General features: G+C 43.1%; 1 protein-coding gene across 5 annotated transcripts in view; it reads right to left on the bottom strand.

Annotated features, from left to right (window-relative positions):
- LOC108437469 (histone-lysine N-methyltransferase ASH1L) overlaps positions 1–17,367 on the bottom strand; it is a 41,224-nt gene that overhangs the window by 5,200 nt on the left and 18,657 nt on the right. For 2 of the 5 annotated variants that reach the window (XM_017714571.2, XM_017714570.2), the window contains exons 4-13: positions 12,607–12,965; positions 11,240–11,646; positions 9,598–9,698; positions 8,255–8,328; positions 8,123–8,162; positions 6,294–6,360; positions 4,749–4,833; positions 4,595–4,647; positions 2,580–2,759; positions 720–838 (exon numbers count right to left, since the gene is read on the bottom strand). In XM_017714571.2, the coding sequence (XP_017570060.1) occupies positions 720–838; positions 2,580–2,759; positions 4,595–4,647; positions 4,749–4,833; positions 6,294–6,360; positions 8,123–8,162; positions 8,255–8,328; positions 9,598–9,698; positions 11,240–11,646; positions 12,607–12,965 (1,485 nt within the window). Of the gene's footprint in view, positions 1–719; positions 843–2,579; positions 2,760–4,594; positions 4,648–4,748; positions 4,834–6,293; positions 6,361–8,122; positions 8,163–8,254; positions 8,329–9,597; positions 9,699–11,239; positions 11,647–12,606; positions 12,966–17,367 lie in introns of all 5 variants that reach the window. The other 3 variants (XM_017714572.2, XM_017714573.2, XM_017714574.2) reach the window with 3 other exon arrangements.

A 17,367-nucleotide genomic window follows, 5' to 3' on the forward strand; every position in this document is an offset into this window, starting at 1 on the left:
AGTGTTTATTGTGGCCTGTGCAAAAGTTATGGCACGCTTCCAGTATTTCCAATATGTTAAACTCAGAAAATAAAAATAAGACTGCAAAAAAAATTAGTTTTATATTACATTTTATTTTTTACAGCATTGAACTCAACAAACCATGTCATTTGACTGGATGTGTTCAGACTTTTACACACGGCTGTAATTTTCTAATTCAACCTCTTTATAAACTTTATAACTTCCTATAAAACTCTTCAAATATTAGCAACATATTTATTTTATTTTATGCATTTGTTCATTTATTAACCAGTTTTTTACCCTCCAAAACCACCGTGTCTTCTGAGATTTATATGGACTGTTGATGATGATAAAACTGAAGTTTTCTTTGGTAATTAGTTTTCTAGACCACCACTGTGAACAGCTCTGTCTCCGCTCTGAACGACTCTGTTTACACCTGAACCGCTCTGAACGACTCTGTTTACACCTGACCCGCTCTGAACGACTCTGTTTACACCTGAACTGCTCTGAACGACTGTTTACACCTGAACTGCTCTGAACGACTGTTTACACCTGAACTGCTATCTTAACTGCAGCCGTTTTGAAAATCTGGTGGAATTTCCCTTTAACTTTCTCTCTGCCGTGTGAACAGCTGTGCTGAGCGGTGGGAGGCGGAGAGGGAGGCGGAGTGAGGAGCGATCTGTCATTTGCCGTGCGAGAAGCCCTGAACTGAGACGTGCCTTTGCAGCTAACGATGCTGTCCCAGATCTTCTGCAGTGTGTCGGAGAGGTCTCTGCTCTGGGGTCCGTGCTGCTCCTCTTTTTCAGGGCATTCTTCACTCCTCTGCTCACTCAGGCACCTGTCTGCAGAACACACACAGCGCACACACTTTTTCACAGCTTTACAGGCCCATATTCCAGTATTGCAGTTTACTTTCCCCAGTTTACTCTAGTTTCCACGGTTTTATGTACCAAACAGGACAACATTCAATAGTTTTCCCACAACTTCTACACCGATAACTACAGACTGCCTGCAGGAACAGCACTCTACATCACCTCAAGAGGAATGGGCGGGGCCAAACTGCTGTAGGCTGAATGGGCGGGACTAAACTGCTGTAGGCTGAATGGGCGGGGCTAAACTGCTGCAGGCTGAATGGGTGGGGCTAAACTGCTGTAGGCTGAATGGGCAGGACTAAACTGCTGTAGGCTGAATGGGCGGGACTAAACTGCTGTAGGCTGAATGGGCGGGACTAAACTGCGGTAGGCTGAATGGGGCGGGACTAAACTGCTGTAGGCTGAATGGGTGGGGCTAAACTGCTGTAGGCTGAATGGGCGGGACTAAACTGCGGTAGGCTGAATGGGGCGGGACTAAACTGCGGTAGGCTGAATGGGGCGGGACTAAACTGCTGTAGGCTGAATGGGCGGGACTAAACTGCTGCAGGCTGAATGGGTGGGGCTAAACTGCTGTAGGCTGAATGGGCAGGACTAAACTGCTGTAGGCTGAATGGGCAGGACTAAACTGCTGTAGGCTGAATGGGGCGGGACTAAACTGCTGTAGGCTGAATGGGGCGGGACTAAACTGCTGTAGGCTGAATGGGGCGGGACTAAACTGCTGTAGGCTGAATGGCAGGTGTAAGTTAGGCTGAATGGGTAGTCATACAGATATGCATTCATGGTCGTGACATCACAAGAATGGAGATTTCAAAATGGCCTGTTTACAGCTTTTACTTTCCACATATGGACTGTTTGGGACTGAGGTGTTCATTTTAAGATTTCAACAATGTTTAGTACATAAAGCTCTTATTTAAATAGCTTTTCAGTGTAAATCTGCCCTTTAAAGACAAGTTTATAATAATCTGTTATCAAAACAGGAGAAAAACTCGATGTCCTTTAAACTACACTTAAAGCAAACTGGGGTGAGAGCAGAAAAGTGACTGCTTTGAGCTTTCTGGGCCATTGGCTACTCGCTCAGGGACCCGATCCAACACTGTAACCCACACACAAAGGAAAGATGAAGGACACGGAGAGGGAGAGAGGGGGGGGGCAGGGAGGGAGAGAGAGAGACAGGGAGGGAGGCTGTGGTGGAAAAGCAAGACAGTGTGCTGAGCTGCATCAAACACCACGCCCTCGATATCAGCAACTACACACAGACTAAAGGTAAAATATGTCCATCGTAGTAAGTGGTGACTGGGTGTAGCGTAACCATGGAAATCAACAAAGTGTAACCATGGGAATGGGTGTAGCGTAACCATGGAAATGAGTGCAGTGGAATCATGGGAATGTGTGTAGCAAAGCCATAGGAATGTGCAAAGTGTAACCATGGAAATGAGTGCAGTGGAATTACGGGAATGGGTGTAGCGTAACTATAGGAATGAGTGAAGTGTAACCATGGGAACAACTGTAGTGAAATCTGTGAATAATGTAGGTCTGTTCTCGCTGGACAGCTCTCTTAGGCCGGAAGAGACAGGGTTATAATATGGGCTGATCTGTAGATAACTACAGATTTCCTTAAAACTTCCTCAAAACTGCTTCCCACTCTGTCCACAAAAGCAGCAAGCGCACACCCACACACCCACAAATATGTCCTCAACAACTACACACACTCCTGGACCTGGCTGGACGGAGGTCTCTTCTCCATCCCCTCCATCCTCGCTCTGGCCACTGCCTTTCTCCTCCTTCTCTTGCTCTCTCACTTCCTCTCTCAGCAGCAGCAGAGCCTGCCTCGCCCTCATCTTCTCGTAGTTTCGCACCAGGAAGACGCCATGTTTAATCACAAAAGTCCTGCAAGGAGAACAGATAGATGATGAAGAGCAGGAGGAGAAAAAGTCAAAAAGCTGGTCAAAATAAACGAATAAGATGCACAGACCAGCTAAAATATAACATCACAAGGTACAAGATTAGTACCATGAAATTTAGTTTTGCAGAGCTGCATTTAAAAAGGCTGAAAAACGGTACAGTAAAAAAACAGTACGGTAAAAAAACGGTACAGTAAAAAACAGTACAGTAAAAAAATGTACAGTAAAAAAACAGTACGGTAAAAAAAGGTAAGGTAAAAAAAACAGTATAGTAAAAATACAGTACGGTAAAAAAACGGTACAGTAAAAAACAGTACGGTAAAAAAACGGTACAGTAAAAAACAGTACAGTAAAAAAACAGTACAGTAAAAAAAGGTACGGTAAAAAAACAGTACAGTAAAAAAATGTACAGTAAAAAAACAGTACGGTAAAAAAAGGTACGGTAAAAAAACAGAATAGTAAAAAAAAAACAGTACGGTAAAAAAAAAAATGGTACAGTAAAAATACAGTACGGTATAAAAACGGTATGAGCCGACAGCACGTGACTGAGGTGTCCTTGAGCAAGACACCTAACCCCCAACTGCTTCCCGGGCGCTGTGGATTGGGCTGCCCACCGCTCCGGGCAAGTGTGCTCACTGCCCCCTAGTGTGTGTGTGTGTGTGCGCTCACTAGTGTGTATGTGGTGTTTCACTTCATGAATGGGTTTGAATGCGGAGGTGAAATTTCCCTGTTGTGGAACTAATAAGGGTCATAAACCAGTGTTGTTGTTTACAGGCACTATAATTGGTCTTTTTATGATCCATATATTTTTTTAGTGTCACAGAAGTACTGAACATACCACATGGCCAAAAGTATGTGGACACCCTTCCAAATCATGTAGCTCACGTGTCAACCATTGTTAACGGGTGTACAAAATGAAGCACATCGGTTGCAGTCTTGATAGCCAAACACTGGCAGTAGAGGGCCGATGACTGCTAGAGCTGCCTCAGACAACTGTAAGTACTGTTTTTGTGAGGAAATAAACAAGAGCTCAGCCATGAATTAGAAGACCACACAAAGTTACAAAGTGGAGACTCACAGAAGGGGCTGTTATAGCCACAAAGGGGGACAATTCCATATCAATACCCACAGAACTACATATATATGCCTCTTCGGGCAAAGAACTCTGATATTTTTAATTATTATAATCAAATAAAATATTTTCCCCATAACACTGTTAGCAGATAAACTACGGCACTGTTGTCTGTCTTTGTGTGCAATATTGTGACTGTGTTGAGCTGCTAGTGTGCAGTTAGGATTATTTCCAAAAAAAAAAAAACCACATTTCATCAGCATTATTGAAGAAGGGAGCTAAAAACAGGAGGAAAGTGGATTTTTCGGCTGTTGTGAAAAAAGGTTAAATACCAAAAGAGAGCTTTTAAAAAGCTATTCATGGCTCATATAAATGTCTCAAACATCAGCTAGGACTGTGACTGGTCAGAACAAGCACAGCATATGAAATTCTTAAAGGCTAATTTGCATATTGCATCATACTGAGATTTCGATACTTCAAGAGTAAATGAAAAAAAAAATGGGATAACAATTAACAAATGATGTATCGTACAGCCCTAGAAATCTGTCATTTCAAGCTGTAGACTAACATGCTGTCCATGGCTCACCAGCTGACAGGCCTGCACTTCCATGTTATCTTAAGGCCCTTACTCCCTCTATACGACGTGTGTTGTAGGAAGTGCTTTGTTACGTCTATGATCGCGCTGTGGAAACACTTCAGCTCTCTCAGGACAATAAATCTCACTGTGGATAAACAGATTTTTCCGGTACCTCTCCTCGCTGGACAGCGGCGAGGGGAAATTCTCATCGTCATGGCTTCCCTCCTGTAAACGAAAGGAGAAAGAGAGAGTCCGACTGAGTGACACTGATGTCAGATCTTCAGCCTTTCACTTGTACATGCTTGAGTCAGTGTGGACAGGACGACCTGATGCTGGAGAAGCTGATGGCTCGGCTGGATCTCCTCCTGCAGCAGCTCTAGAACATCTGTCTGGTCATCGCTGTCTATGGACCTGGGAATGATGAAAGGGGAGTTTTAAAATTTGCATATATGAATCATACGGATGTAAACAGGTGCTATGTGAAATGCTGTGTTGTAGTCACAGGACGTCATAGGAACCAAATGTCCTCCTCTCACAGAAAGTTATCATCATGCTGCCTGATGCCTGAGACTGTTTTATGACAATTTGGAGAAGATTTTGGACTAAAACGTCATTTTAAAGAACATTCATGGTGGAGGGATACATAAATAGTAAAATAGTCCCCTATGAAAACTTATTATTTCAGATTTTCCACTATTTTTCCATCATCTACAGTCCATATGAACTCAGAAGACTCATGTAGGTTCTCTGGTGGTTCTGGACAGTAAAATAAATGGCGATGTCTGTGTGGTAGTCATGGTGACTCCTGATTCCCATCAAAACCACTGTAAAGTCTCTACAATCAACCACTCCGAATGACTTCGTTTACATCTCAACCATTGAATTATGTGAAATCTTTGAAATTTTAACCTTTTCAAGCTCCCACTATCCCCTGTGCCACTAGCCCTCTCAATGAGTGTTTATGGTTCTACACAGAATCACTGTCTTTACCAACGAACCCTTGAAGAACCCTTGAAGAAGTTTAAGAGGGGAAATTGAACCTAATTAGATTTTGTGAAATGCCTGTAGGTGAGTTAGACCAATCAGAGGCAACCAAACCTTTGTTGTGACATCACAACCACAACTTACTGGCAGTTTGGCACACTACATTCAAGGGTCATGCCTCAAGCCAAAAAAGGTGGATATTCTGGTCTTTCTGGCCAAAATAAATCAGGCCTGAATCTCAATTTATAAAATAGTGAGATTTAAATTGCGGCACCATATTAGTTGGAAAAATCGCACACTAGTGAATACACACACACACACTAGGGGGCAGTGAGCACACTTGCCCACAGCAGTGGGTAGCCCTATCCATGGCGCCTGGGGAGCAATTGGGGGTTAGGTGTCTTGCTCAAGGACACCTCAGTCACCGTTGGCCTTGGGGATCGAACGGGTGACCTACCGGTCACAGGGCTGGTTCCCTAACCTCCAGCCCACGACTGCCCCCAAAATACACTCAACAGACTCATTTTGAAAAAGCAAGAACGGTTTGCTTTTCAGTGATACCGGCCCTTTAAGCACAGTCATGGCCATCAGATAGACGCACAGGGACGTATCAGCGATGTCTCGCACAGTGTGTCCTGTTCCTCTGAGGGAACGCAACACAGGCTCTGTTCCAACCCAAACACTAACACAACCCGGCTCATTTCCTCTCATCTCTTCCAGTTCACAGCAGCAACGTTCAGGAATATGAAAAAATATGAATGTTTTTTCCACAGAAGGTTCAGAAGACTTGTCGATAGAGAGGATCTGTAAACTCCACATGAAACCCAAATAAGGAGGTGTTAAATATGTACTCATTACACAGCAAAGCCATAAACGCATGACCTTACCTGCTGTCGGGAAAGTCGTCATCACAGCGCTGAGGGGTCCTCTCGCCAGGGACTCTACAGGAACTGCCTGCAGTCAGAAACAGATTTGACTTAAATGGTGCATCTAACTGGACAGTCCAGATGGACATGGCTGAAACGGCAGCCGGGCAGAAACGCTGCTGCTTTCAGAATCTCTGACATGATTCACTACGACTGGCTGTAGGTATCTGGTATCAAACCAACATTAATGGTCATTTATTTAATCAGGTACATACTGTTCAAAGTCACGGACCACCCTTTGATTTATTTCACTTCTAGCCCCCCACAGAGCAAAAGGATATTGGGCCACTCCTGGCCCGATGGCGGCCCACTGGCAGTTGGGCAGAGTTTTAGACAAAACGCCACTTTTCATCGCTCATTGTCCATTTACAGTCCAATTTACTCATTTTCCCTTCATTTCTTTCTTTCATTTTCCTTCATGAATTAGTTTGGTAAACAATTCTAATCCAGCTTTTTCAACCAAATCGTAATAAGTCGTAATAATATAAGCCCCAGTCTTTCATTTCTTCTCTCAACTGTTGGTAATATTTCTCTTTCAAAGTCTATGTGCTTTTAAAATTTGTGGAGATTAAAAACTTGTTAGACCTTGTGCGCTGGACAGTAATCTGGGTGGTCCGAGGGTGCACGAGCAGAGGCACACAGTCAGTGGGGTGCCACCCATATATCCATCCCTAGATCCCGCGATACGCCTGCGCGTCCGCCACGTTGGAGCGGTCCAGATCCGCTTGTATTGAGAGGCGATGAGCCTCAGGATTAAATCGGCCTTCATTATTACTCAACCGATTTTCACCTAATCTGCTCTGTTATAATCCTCAGACTCAGATTAATCCAGACTGCACTGCTGCTCTCGGCGGCTTTCCTTACCTTAATAACTGACCGTGATAATTAGCGTCCAGACCAGCAGGAAAGTGCTCGGTCAGTACCGGACGTTAAAAACCGAATTTAGAGCCAAACACAAACACAAACATCAGCAAATCCATCAGGGAGTGAATCACTTCTGATCTTAATACAGATAAACATAAAATAAACCCCCAAACACAGTAAGAAGGACGAAGTCGGCTTCCTATCCGCCAGCTGGGCTTCCAGTTTTCCCGCTCCACCTTAAATGGCGCAGCGGTCACTTTCTGGTGCCTGAAGCTGCACCATTTAAGGTGGAACGGGAAAATTCACACAAGATGCTGGCTGATGCACCATTTAAGGTGGAACGGGAAAATTCAAACAAGTAGCTGGCTGATACACCATTTAAGGTGGAACAGGAAAATTCACACAAGATGCTGGCTGATGCACCATTTAAGGTGGAACGGGAAAATTCAAACAAGTAGCTGGCTGATGCACCATTTAAGGTGGAACGGGAAAATTCAAACAAGTAGCTGGCTGATGCACCATTTAAGGTGGAACGGGAAAATTCAAACAAGTAGCTGGCTGATGCACCCACCTAGGTATGTACATCTATGGGCTAGCTACCCCTATACTGCCACCTGATGTTTGTCATGTGTGTTTCAACAAGAAACATCAGCCAGTCACTCAGTCAGTGAGTGACTCAGTAAAAGACTCTCATAGGCCTGCCGGGTGGTTCAGCACCTTTCCCTCTTATTTTCTAAATGACTTACTTGTACTTTGCTGTTTTGACTGAACACTGAATAAACAAAGGGGTGGTCTCTGACTTTTCCACAGTACTGTACTTGAACGAGTGAAGGAGTAAAGGAACAGCCACAGTGTAGCATTCAGATCACAACCCCAGACAAACCAGCCTCATTTTACACCTTTCACACACACATTCAGACACTTACCACTTGCTTTTGATGATGGGCTGTCAGGCATTTCAAACAACTGCAGAGGAAGAGAAACGAAGAGCTATGAAACTAAAACAGGCTCTAGAGAAAAAGAGTCCATGCACGCTTCAATACAGAGACGACAAGCACCTTCTTGCGCACACAGAGCCAGTGGACATCGTAGGGCAGCTGAAAGTCGATCCGCTTCAACCTCAGGTATTTTCCTGTCCCACACACACACACACACACACACACACACACACACACACACACACACGTAGAATCAGAGTTTGGGATTAAAGAACATAGAATACAATACTGAACCATTTGTCTCTGTGTTTGCACACTGTGGAATTAGACCTCTGCATTTAACCCATCCGTGCAGTGAACACCCATTTGCACACTAGTGAACACACACACACTAGGGGGCAGTGAGCACACTTGCTCGGAGCAGTGGGCAGCCCTATCCACGGCACATAGGGAGCAATTGGGGGTTAGGTGTCTTGCTCAGGGACACCTCAGTCATGGACTGTCGGTGCTGGGGATCGAACCGGCAACCTTCCAGTCACAGGGCTGGTTCCCTGACCTCCAGCCCACAACTGCCCCTCCAGCCCATGACTGCCCCCATAGTTTAGCCCAAAGAAAAAGTTTTCAAAGTTTACCTGCAAATGTGGTCGACCAGCTAAGACAGTCTTGTTATCTGCTGCTTTAGTTTTTCACTATAGCTACGAGGCTAATGTAGGTAACAAGTGATAGACGAATATACCCCACCAATTATCATGGTGCTAACAGCATGCCTAAATCTTCACACTTGTCTCAAAGCGTGCGGAGCTGGGCAGAATCTCTAATACACTTGACTCTGTGGTGACTGTTACACAATAAAGATGGACTAAAGCACATTAACGTAGCTAAACACAGTACTGGTCATCCTGAAACCTGAACTCTGTCCACAGTTTTTATTGATAACATTGTGTCACAGTGCCAGAAACAATAACTTACTATCTGAAGTAGTTTTAAGTTATGAACACACACTAACACACCACCACCACGTCAGTATCACTGCAGTGCTGCGGATGACCCACCACCCAAACAGTACCTGCTCTGTGAGGGTCCATGGGGTTCCTGACTACTGGTCATACAGTTATGCCCTATGGGTGTATTATCTATATTTTTTATTTTATTTGATACACATCAAATATATAATTTGACCAGAGGAGCCCAAATATGTGTCAGAATTTTGACATATGGATGCCAGAAACAGAATAATTGTGGGCGATAAGGTCGAAACACAGAACTGCAGCTGGGCTTCAGCCTGCACCACTGCTGACGGGACGAAGGGTCAAACTGGGAAAAAACATTTATTTAAAAACTGGGCTGTTAATATTTTATCACATTAGTGCATCAACGTTCAGAGAGAGAATCAAATTCAGATTCAGCTTTTCTCTAAAAGCCGCTCGCCTCTCCAGCGTCTCTGTTCAGTGGCAGAAACTCACCCACGTGTGCAGGTGCAGGCAGGAGGCCGTGTTCATGCTCCTCCGGATTATAATCCAGACAGTCAGAGCTCGGCTCCATCGGCTCCTCCGGCTCCTGAACCCTGGAACACAGATAAAGTCACGTTAACCCTCTATTGCACAATGTTGCCTCAGGGCAACAAACCCATTTACCTCACCTTACAATAACGTTATGCGTATCTGAAGGCGACGACAGGGTTAACAATAAAGAACAGTTTGAGTAAACCAACAAAAAGCATGTTCCTGGGAATGCTGTCTGTTAGTGGGCATAGGGGTGAGCCAGGTCTCACCACTTCAGGGAACACAGCTCTATATCATTTCTTCTCATTGTCACATAATGTTGCCTCAAGGCAACAAACTCCAAAATGACCCCTCCACACTTTATTTATTTATATTTAATCATCAGGTTCATTTTATGCAAGAAAGGTGAATGAAATATTTTTTTCATTGCTCTCATAACACCTGCAGTAGAGGATTAAAGGAGATGATCAGACAAGACTCATGCATTATTTGGATACAGTAGGTTTATATACACTGATGGTCAAAGGGTTGGAATCACTGCATTTCTATGTACCTATATAACACACAACTGATCCGGTTGCTGATAAAAGTACAAAATGATTCTAACAGCTCATCTAAGCAACTTCACAACTTTAAGATCATCTGTACGAAGCTGTAAACAAAAATGATGAAATGTTAGACGTGTCCAAAACGATGATCAGAGCAGAAGATTCTAAAATGAATGAGAAAGCTGGAGAACATCAAGAAATAAGTTCTAAAAATAAAATGAAAATTAAAAAAATTAGAATGAAAGAATTCAATTTTAATAATGTCCAGAACAAAGTTCTAATAAAATTAATGTCCAGAAAGAAGTTCTAATAAAATTAATGCCCAAAAAGAAGTTCTAATAAAATTAATGTCCAGAAAGAAGTTCTAATAAAATTAATGTCCAGAAAGAAGTTCTAAGAAAATTAACACCCAGAACGAAGTTCTAATAAAATTAATGCCCAGAAAGAAGTTCTAATAAAATTAATGCCCAAAAAGAAGTTCTAATAAAATTAATGTCCAGAAAGAAGTTCTAATAAAATTAATGTCCAGAACGAAGTTCTAATAAAATTAATGTCCAGAATAAAGTTCTAATAAATTAATGTCCAGAACAAAGTTCTAAGAAAATGAATGTCTAGAATGAAGTTCTAATAAAATTAACATGCAGAATGAAGTTCTGATAAAATGAATATATAGAATGCCATTTTGATGAAGAACACACTGAAAGAAGTTTGATTAAAATTAACATTAAAAACGAAACTACAATAAAGTATCCAGATTTAAATTTTAACAAATTAATATCCAAAACGAAATTATTATACAATTAATATCCTTTTATTAAAAAATAGAATGTCCAGAATGCCTCACAATTCAAAAGTGGAGGATTATTTGACAAACTGATGTAATTAAATAATGACAGTAAATTATAATTATAAACTTTTTTGAAATACTGAACTTTGTTGATTTGTTTATAAAACAACTTTCCCACTATCACTGTAAAGTAAAATAACAGAACATATTAATAAAACAACTGACTCAGACATTTTCAATGTGAAATGCTTCGTCTGTGTGAACTTACTCTTCACTTTTATAGACGTCTGAGTAAAGCCCCGCCCACAAATACTTCTTTTTGGGAAGTGAGGCAGAAATCTGCTCTGATTGGCTGTCTGCATCTTCATCTGCATCCTCAGCCACAGACTGCTCAGGTGATGGCGCGATGGGTGTGGAGGAAGAGAGGAGGTCTGAGGGAGTCTCGGTGACTTCTTCCTCTTCGTTCCCTCGTTTCTGACCCTCGTCTTTTTCTCCTTCAGCATTTTTTCTCTTTCTTCCTCTTTTTCTCTGCTCTCCATGAATCACAGCCTCGATCACTTCTAACACCGTGTCATCCTGTCGATTGCTGATTTCTCCTTTTTCCGAATTCTTCTTCTCCTCAGGGAGCGACGGAGGTGACCGTGGTGCAGAGGGTAAAGACGGAGGAGAGGAGCCCTGCAACAATATTTTACAGAAATATAACATTCACAGTATACGCTGCAAAATATAACAGAGCATTAAGGCTGTTGCGGTTAGTAACCAAGTAATCTAGCAATTATTTTGATAATTAGTTGAGTAAACGAGGTTATATGAAGGGTTAACAGTAAAAATGAACATTAATAACTCATTATCAAAATCTAAAGAGCAGAAAAGATCGAGAGCAGAAGCTAAATTTCAAGGGTAATGACGCCTTTAGAGGGCGGCAGTGAGCGATGTTTGTTAATTACATTTTTAGAGCGCAGGGGTAACATTTGTTTGACATTTGTTAACGACACTTTTAGAGGGCAGGGGTGAGTAACATTTGTTCGACATTTGTTAACGACACTTTTAGAGGGCAGGGGTGAATAACATTTGTTCAATGTTTGTTAACGTAACTTTTAGAAGGCAGGGGTGAGTAACATTTATTCGACATTTGTTAACGACACTTTTAGAGGGCAGGGGTGAGTAACATTTGTTCGACATTTGTTAACGACACTTTTAGAGGGCAGGGGTGAGTAACATTTGTTTGACGTTTTTAACGACACTTTTAGAGGGCAGGGGTGAGTAACATTTGTTCGACGTTTGTTAACGACACTTTTAGAAGGCAGGGGTGAGTAACATTTGTTTGACGTTTGTTAACGACACTTAGAGGACAGTGGTGAGTAACATTTGTTCAATGTTTGTTAACGTCACTTTTAGAAGGCAGGGGTGAGTAACATTTGTTTGACGTTTGTTAACGACACCTTTAGAAGGCAGGGGTGAGTAACATTTGTTTGACATTTGTTAACGACACTTAGAGGACAGTGATGAGTAAAATTTGTTCGACGTTTGTTAACGACACATTTAGAGGGCAGCGATGAGTGACATTTAAATTGAGAGATGTCTGCAGATCTCCACTACTATGGAACATAATGCATTATGTTTTTAATACATTACTGTTTTGTATGGTGAAGGTGGTGGGTTCTTCCTCGGCCGTCCTGGTCCTCTTTTCTTCACCTCATTTCCAGCTGTGATCTCCAGCCCCCGAGGGTTGTTAAATGATCTGAAATTCTGTGCTGGCTGAGCTCTTGTAGATGCTGCGTTTCTGGGCTGTTTAGAATGAAGCTTGAATTGTTCTCGCATAAAAGGAGCTGTTGTTCGGTCGCATGCCTGATCACACTCATCCTGAATTACAGGCCTCCTCCTGGCTTTATGTCCCTTTGGGTCTCTGTGGATGTTCTCTGGTTCTCTGGCAGATGGAGAGTTACTGCACAGATGCTTTCCAGGAAAGTGTAGACTACCAGCCTGGACATAACCTGAGGAGAGATGGAGTAAATGAGTTCTACACTGATTGCTCGTTCTGTATTGTGCCTCATTCAGAAAGCAATTAGGGACGTGGTGAAAAAATTCCTTTCAGTTACTCCTTTTGGACACTTAACAGACAGAGGCTGAATGGGAGGGGCTAATCTGCTGTAGGCTGAATGGGTGGGGCTAAACTGCTGTAGGCTGAATGGGTGGGACTAAACTGCTGTAGGCTGAGTGGGCGGGGCTAAACTGCTGTAGACTGAATGGGCGGGGCTAAACGGCTGTTTCTCTAAAGTAACTTTTCTCTGAAGAGTCGTGTTGATAAACATGTCGCAGGTCTCAGTCCTGCTGCTCTCCTGCTGCTCCCAGCTATGAATCACTTTCACACAGCTGCAGTGAGGAACATTCCACAGCTCCCCTGTCCCACCACACTGATCCTAAACCAGGACACAGGGTGTGTGTGTGTGTGCGCGTGTGTACACACACATACAGAAAGAAAGATAGATTTTAAAAAATCATTAAAAAATTAAAACCTAAGAGAAAGGATGCTTTACATGTGTAAAAAAGAGAGAAAGAAAGAAAGAAAGAAAGAAAGAAAGAAAAACAAGGAAAAAAGATTGAAAAAATGAGAAACAGAAAGAAAGAAAAAAGGTAACAAAAGATAAAAGAAAGATTAGAAAAAGAGACAGAAAAAAGAAAAAACAGGAACAGAAAATAAAGGAACAAAAGGAAAGAAAAAAGATAAACAGAGAGAAAGACAGCCAAAAGTAGGCAAAAGCAAGGATGAAGGACAGAAAGCTTTAAAGGTGAGAGGAATAGAGAAAAAAGGAGGAGAAAAAAGAGAAAGAGTGTATGAAAGACAGAAGTCTCAGTAGTGGACAGACGGCTGTGAGGGGGGGCTCTGGGCTGCGGCGGAGTAACAGGGCTCTAGCGCGTTCCTGCTGGGGGAGATCTATTTGCGTTCTGGAGGAGATCCAGAACCAGATCGCTTTAGATCCTCATCACTCACATCCACATGAAAGTGTGAGCGCAAGTCAACAGCAGAGCTGTATTTATAGCCCAGCGAACGGGCGAGAGGAGGAGCAGACGGAGGGAGAGAGGGATGAAACGGAGAGAGATAATGATGGAAGACGTCGGGATTCATATGATCCTCGTTAGGAGACGAGCTCTCGCCTTGAAAACCTCTTTCAGAAAACCCAGCGTTCCCTCTTCCTCCGCTCCTCTCTGTCAATCACTGCTGAAATTTCACTCAGATTTCCATGCTAAGCCCCCTCGTGCCCCCCCAAACCACATTTCCCTCCAGCTGCTGAACGCCTTCTCTTTCCTTATTCCACCTTTCCAACCCAAACACACTGCTCCATGTCTGCGACTGGGTTTTAAATGGACATTCCTTGGCAGGCGGATAACAGAGGGAGCACATAATTCATCACAGTGAAACGTATAGGTGGCTCAGACGGACCGTTATGTCTCTGTTAGCAGCTCAGACCTGGTGTGAATTCAGTGGGGAAGTGTCTGTACATGAACAAACTCGACCCAGTCCACCACTGAAAGTCCAGTCCACGACTAAAAGCCCAGTCCACCACTGAAAGTCCAGTCCACCACTACAAGTCCAGTTCACCACGACAAGCCCAGGCCACCACTAAAAGCCCAGTCCACCACTACAAGCCCAGTCCACCACTAAAAGTCCAGTCCACCACTAAAAGCCCAGTCCACTACTAAAAGCCCAGTCCACCACTAAAAGTCCAGTCCATTATTAAAAGCCCAGTCCACCACTAAAAGTCCAGTCCACCACTACAAGCCCAATCCACCACTAAAAGTCCAGTCCACCACTACAAGCCCAGTCCACCACTAAAAGCCCAGTCCACTACTAAAAGCCCAGTCCACCACTAAAAGCCCAGTCCACCACTAAAAGTCCAGTCCATTATTAAAAGCCCAGTCCACCACTAAAAGTCCAGTCCACCACTACAAGCCCAATCCACCACTAAAAGTCCAGTCCACCACTACAAGCCCAGTCCACCACTAAAAGCCCAGTCCACTACTAAAAGCCCAGTCCACTACTAAAAGCCCAGTCCACCACTAAAAGCCCAGTCCACCACTAAAAGTCCAGTCCATCACTAAAAGCCTAGTTCACCACTAAAAGCCCAGTCCTGGCTATTAACTAACAACTCAATCTGAACAGAATACATCCATCTAAACACCTCAGTCATTTTCGCTTGTACTAGGAAGTGTTTGGTTGTACTGGTAGGAGTTTCAGTTGTACTGGGAGGAGTTTCAGAGAGATCAGCTTGCTTAACAGGGCTGTCAGAGATTTAATCAGGCTTGAAATTTTGGTCCAAACCCAAATACAGCTCAACAAGTTTGACCTGAACAACTTCAGAGACTGAATTCGATCTGGACCACATTATGATGTTTTTAGCATAAAACAGACACAAACAAAACAAAACTACACAAAACTAACTCAGTATAAAAACTGACCCATCACCACCGACAGTAAATTACCATGTATCGACAATAGTGACAAGTCATTTGATCACTGACTAATAAAATAAAAAACAATAGCAAATAATTTGATACAATCAAAATAATCAGCTGTCTGTAATGTGGAGCGAGGAGGCGGACACATACGCTGAGATAAGCGACTTTTATTAAGGGCAAATCCAGGGTCATGGTCAAAACGGTCCAGGGTCAGATGGCCAATACGGAGAGCAGGAGGCGACAGACATGCCAAAATGAACACAGAACTCCAAACAGACCAGAAACAAACAAAACTCTTCAAACAATACATACACTTCAAACAGTACATCCAACAAACATCAAACAAACATCCAACAAACATCAAACATGAATCATATCAAACAAAAGACCAACCAGAACCTCAGGAAAACACAGGGCTTAATTTCCACAAACATGAAGTATTTTATACTCTTTTTCACAGCTTCTTTTAAAAATGCTTTAGCAAATAAAAATCAAAATGTAAAGTTTTCCACTTATTCCAGAAGTCATTGATCAGCCAAGACATGTTTGTACTGGGTTAACTTTGTTAATGGAGGCAGTTGTGGGCTGGAAGTTAGGGAAGCAGCCTCGTGACCAGAAGGTCGCTGGTTTGGTCCACTGAGCCGACAGTACATGACTGAGGTGTCCTTGAGCAAGACACCTAACCCCCAACTGCTCCCTGGGTGCTGTAGATAGTGTTTCCCACCACTCTGGCCAAGTGTATTCACTAGTGTGTATGTGGTGTTTCACTTCCCAGATGGGTTAACTGTGGAGGTGAAATTTCCTTGCTGTGGGACTAGTAAGGGTCACTTAATCACTTAAACAAACACTAGATGTCAACGGTCAACTTCACCAGGTCTTAAATAAGGTTGTGCAGACTAGAACCTGATTGCAGGTTTGGAGAAGTACTGGAGATGTGTTTATTTCCAGAAAGGATTTGTGTAACTATTTGGTTTCTAGTGTTCGTTAGCACTGTTTGTTTTGTAGCCCCAGAGAAGCAACTATAGAAGCAACATTCTGGACACTAAACGTGTTGGGAGCCTTTGGGTCCGATCTTGTACGCAGAATACAGTCTGGTGACAACTTGATACTTTCCCAAGCAATACTTCTGTTTACTAATCAGATCATAACCAGTCGACATACTGGTTGCTCTGTAAATAGGGCTCGAACCGAATATTTGGCTACTCGGATATTTGTTCGTTATTGGTTTTTAATTTGTGGATTTGGCTGCTCTTTTCTAACAGCCAAATCAATGAAGCCGAACTGCAAAATGCTGTAACGTTTGTGGTTCTCGAGAGGAACTTCTCGGGGTTTCAGTCCATGGTGAGTAGAAACAGTGCTAACAGCTAAAAACACTCCAGAAAACGACTCCACCCGTACTGAGGCTTTTCAACATAAAAGTCCTTGTACGAATGAACCTAAAACAGCCCAAAACAAACAGTTCTTCTCTGAGCTACTTACAGCAACTCCACAATACACTGTCTGTGCGTTCTTGTGCTATATCTATACTTTTTAATTGCAGTGTTAAATATACTGTCTCAGCTCGGGCACCTGACATCCTGCTCACTCACAGCAGTGAACATCACACTAACATGGTGCTAGACAGCATGTATTCTCAGCGTGGCTCGCCTCACTAGCACCCTTCGTATGTCGAGTTAGACCACCTCCATGAGGCGCTGGTTAACCCCAGCATGCACTGTGCTGTTACCCCCTAGCCTGCCATTAAGGCCAGAAACGTACTTCATGCAAGGACGTGAACATAGACACTTTGAGCTATGCAGACAGGATTTCACAGGTAGTTGCATTCAAAAATGCATCATGACGCATTTCATAATGCAACGCAAGCGCAGGCCGCATTCTGAGCATTATAGCAAGGGGCGCTATAGCGACAGCCAAGTGGTCTTTTACCATCAGCGTGCT

Source organism: Pygocentrus nattereri, chromosome 3 (genome assembly GCF_015220715.1).
Source record: "Pygocentrus nattereri isolate fPygNat1 chromosome 3, fPygNat1.pri, whole genome shotgun sequence".
NCBI classification, from domain to species: domain Eukaryota; kingdom Metazoa; phylum Chordata; class Actinopteri; order Characiformes; family Serrasalmidae; genus Pygocentrus; species Pygocentrus nattereri.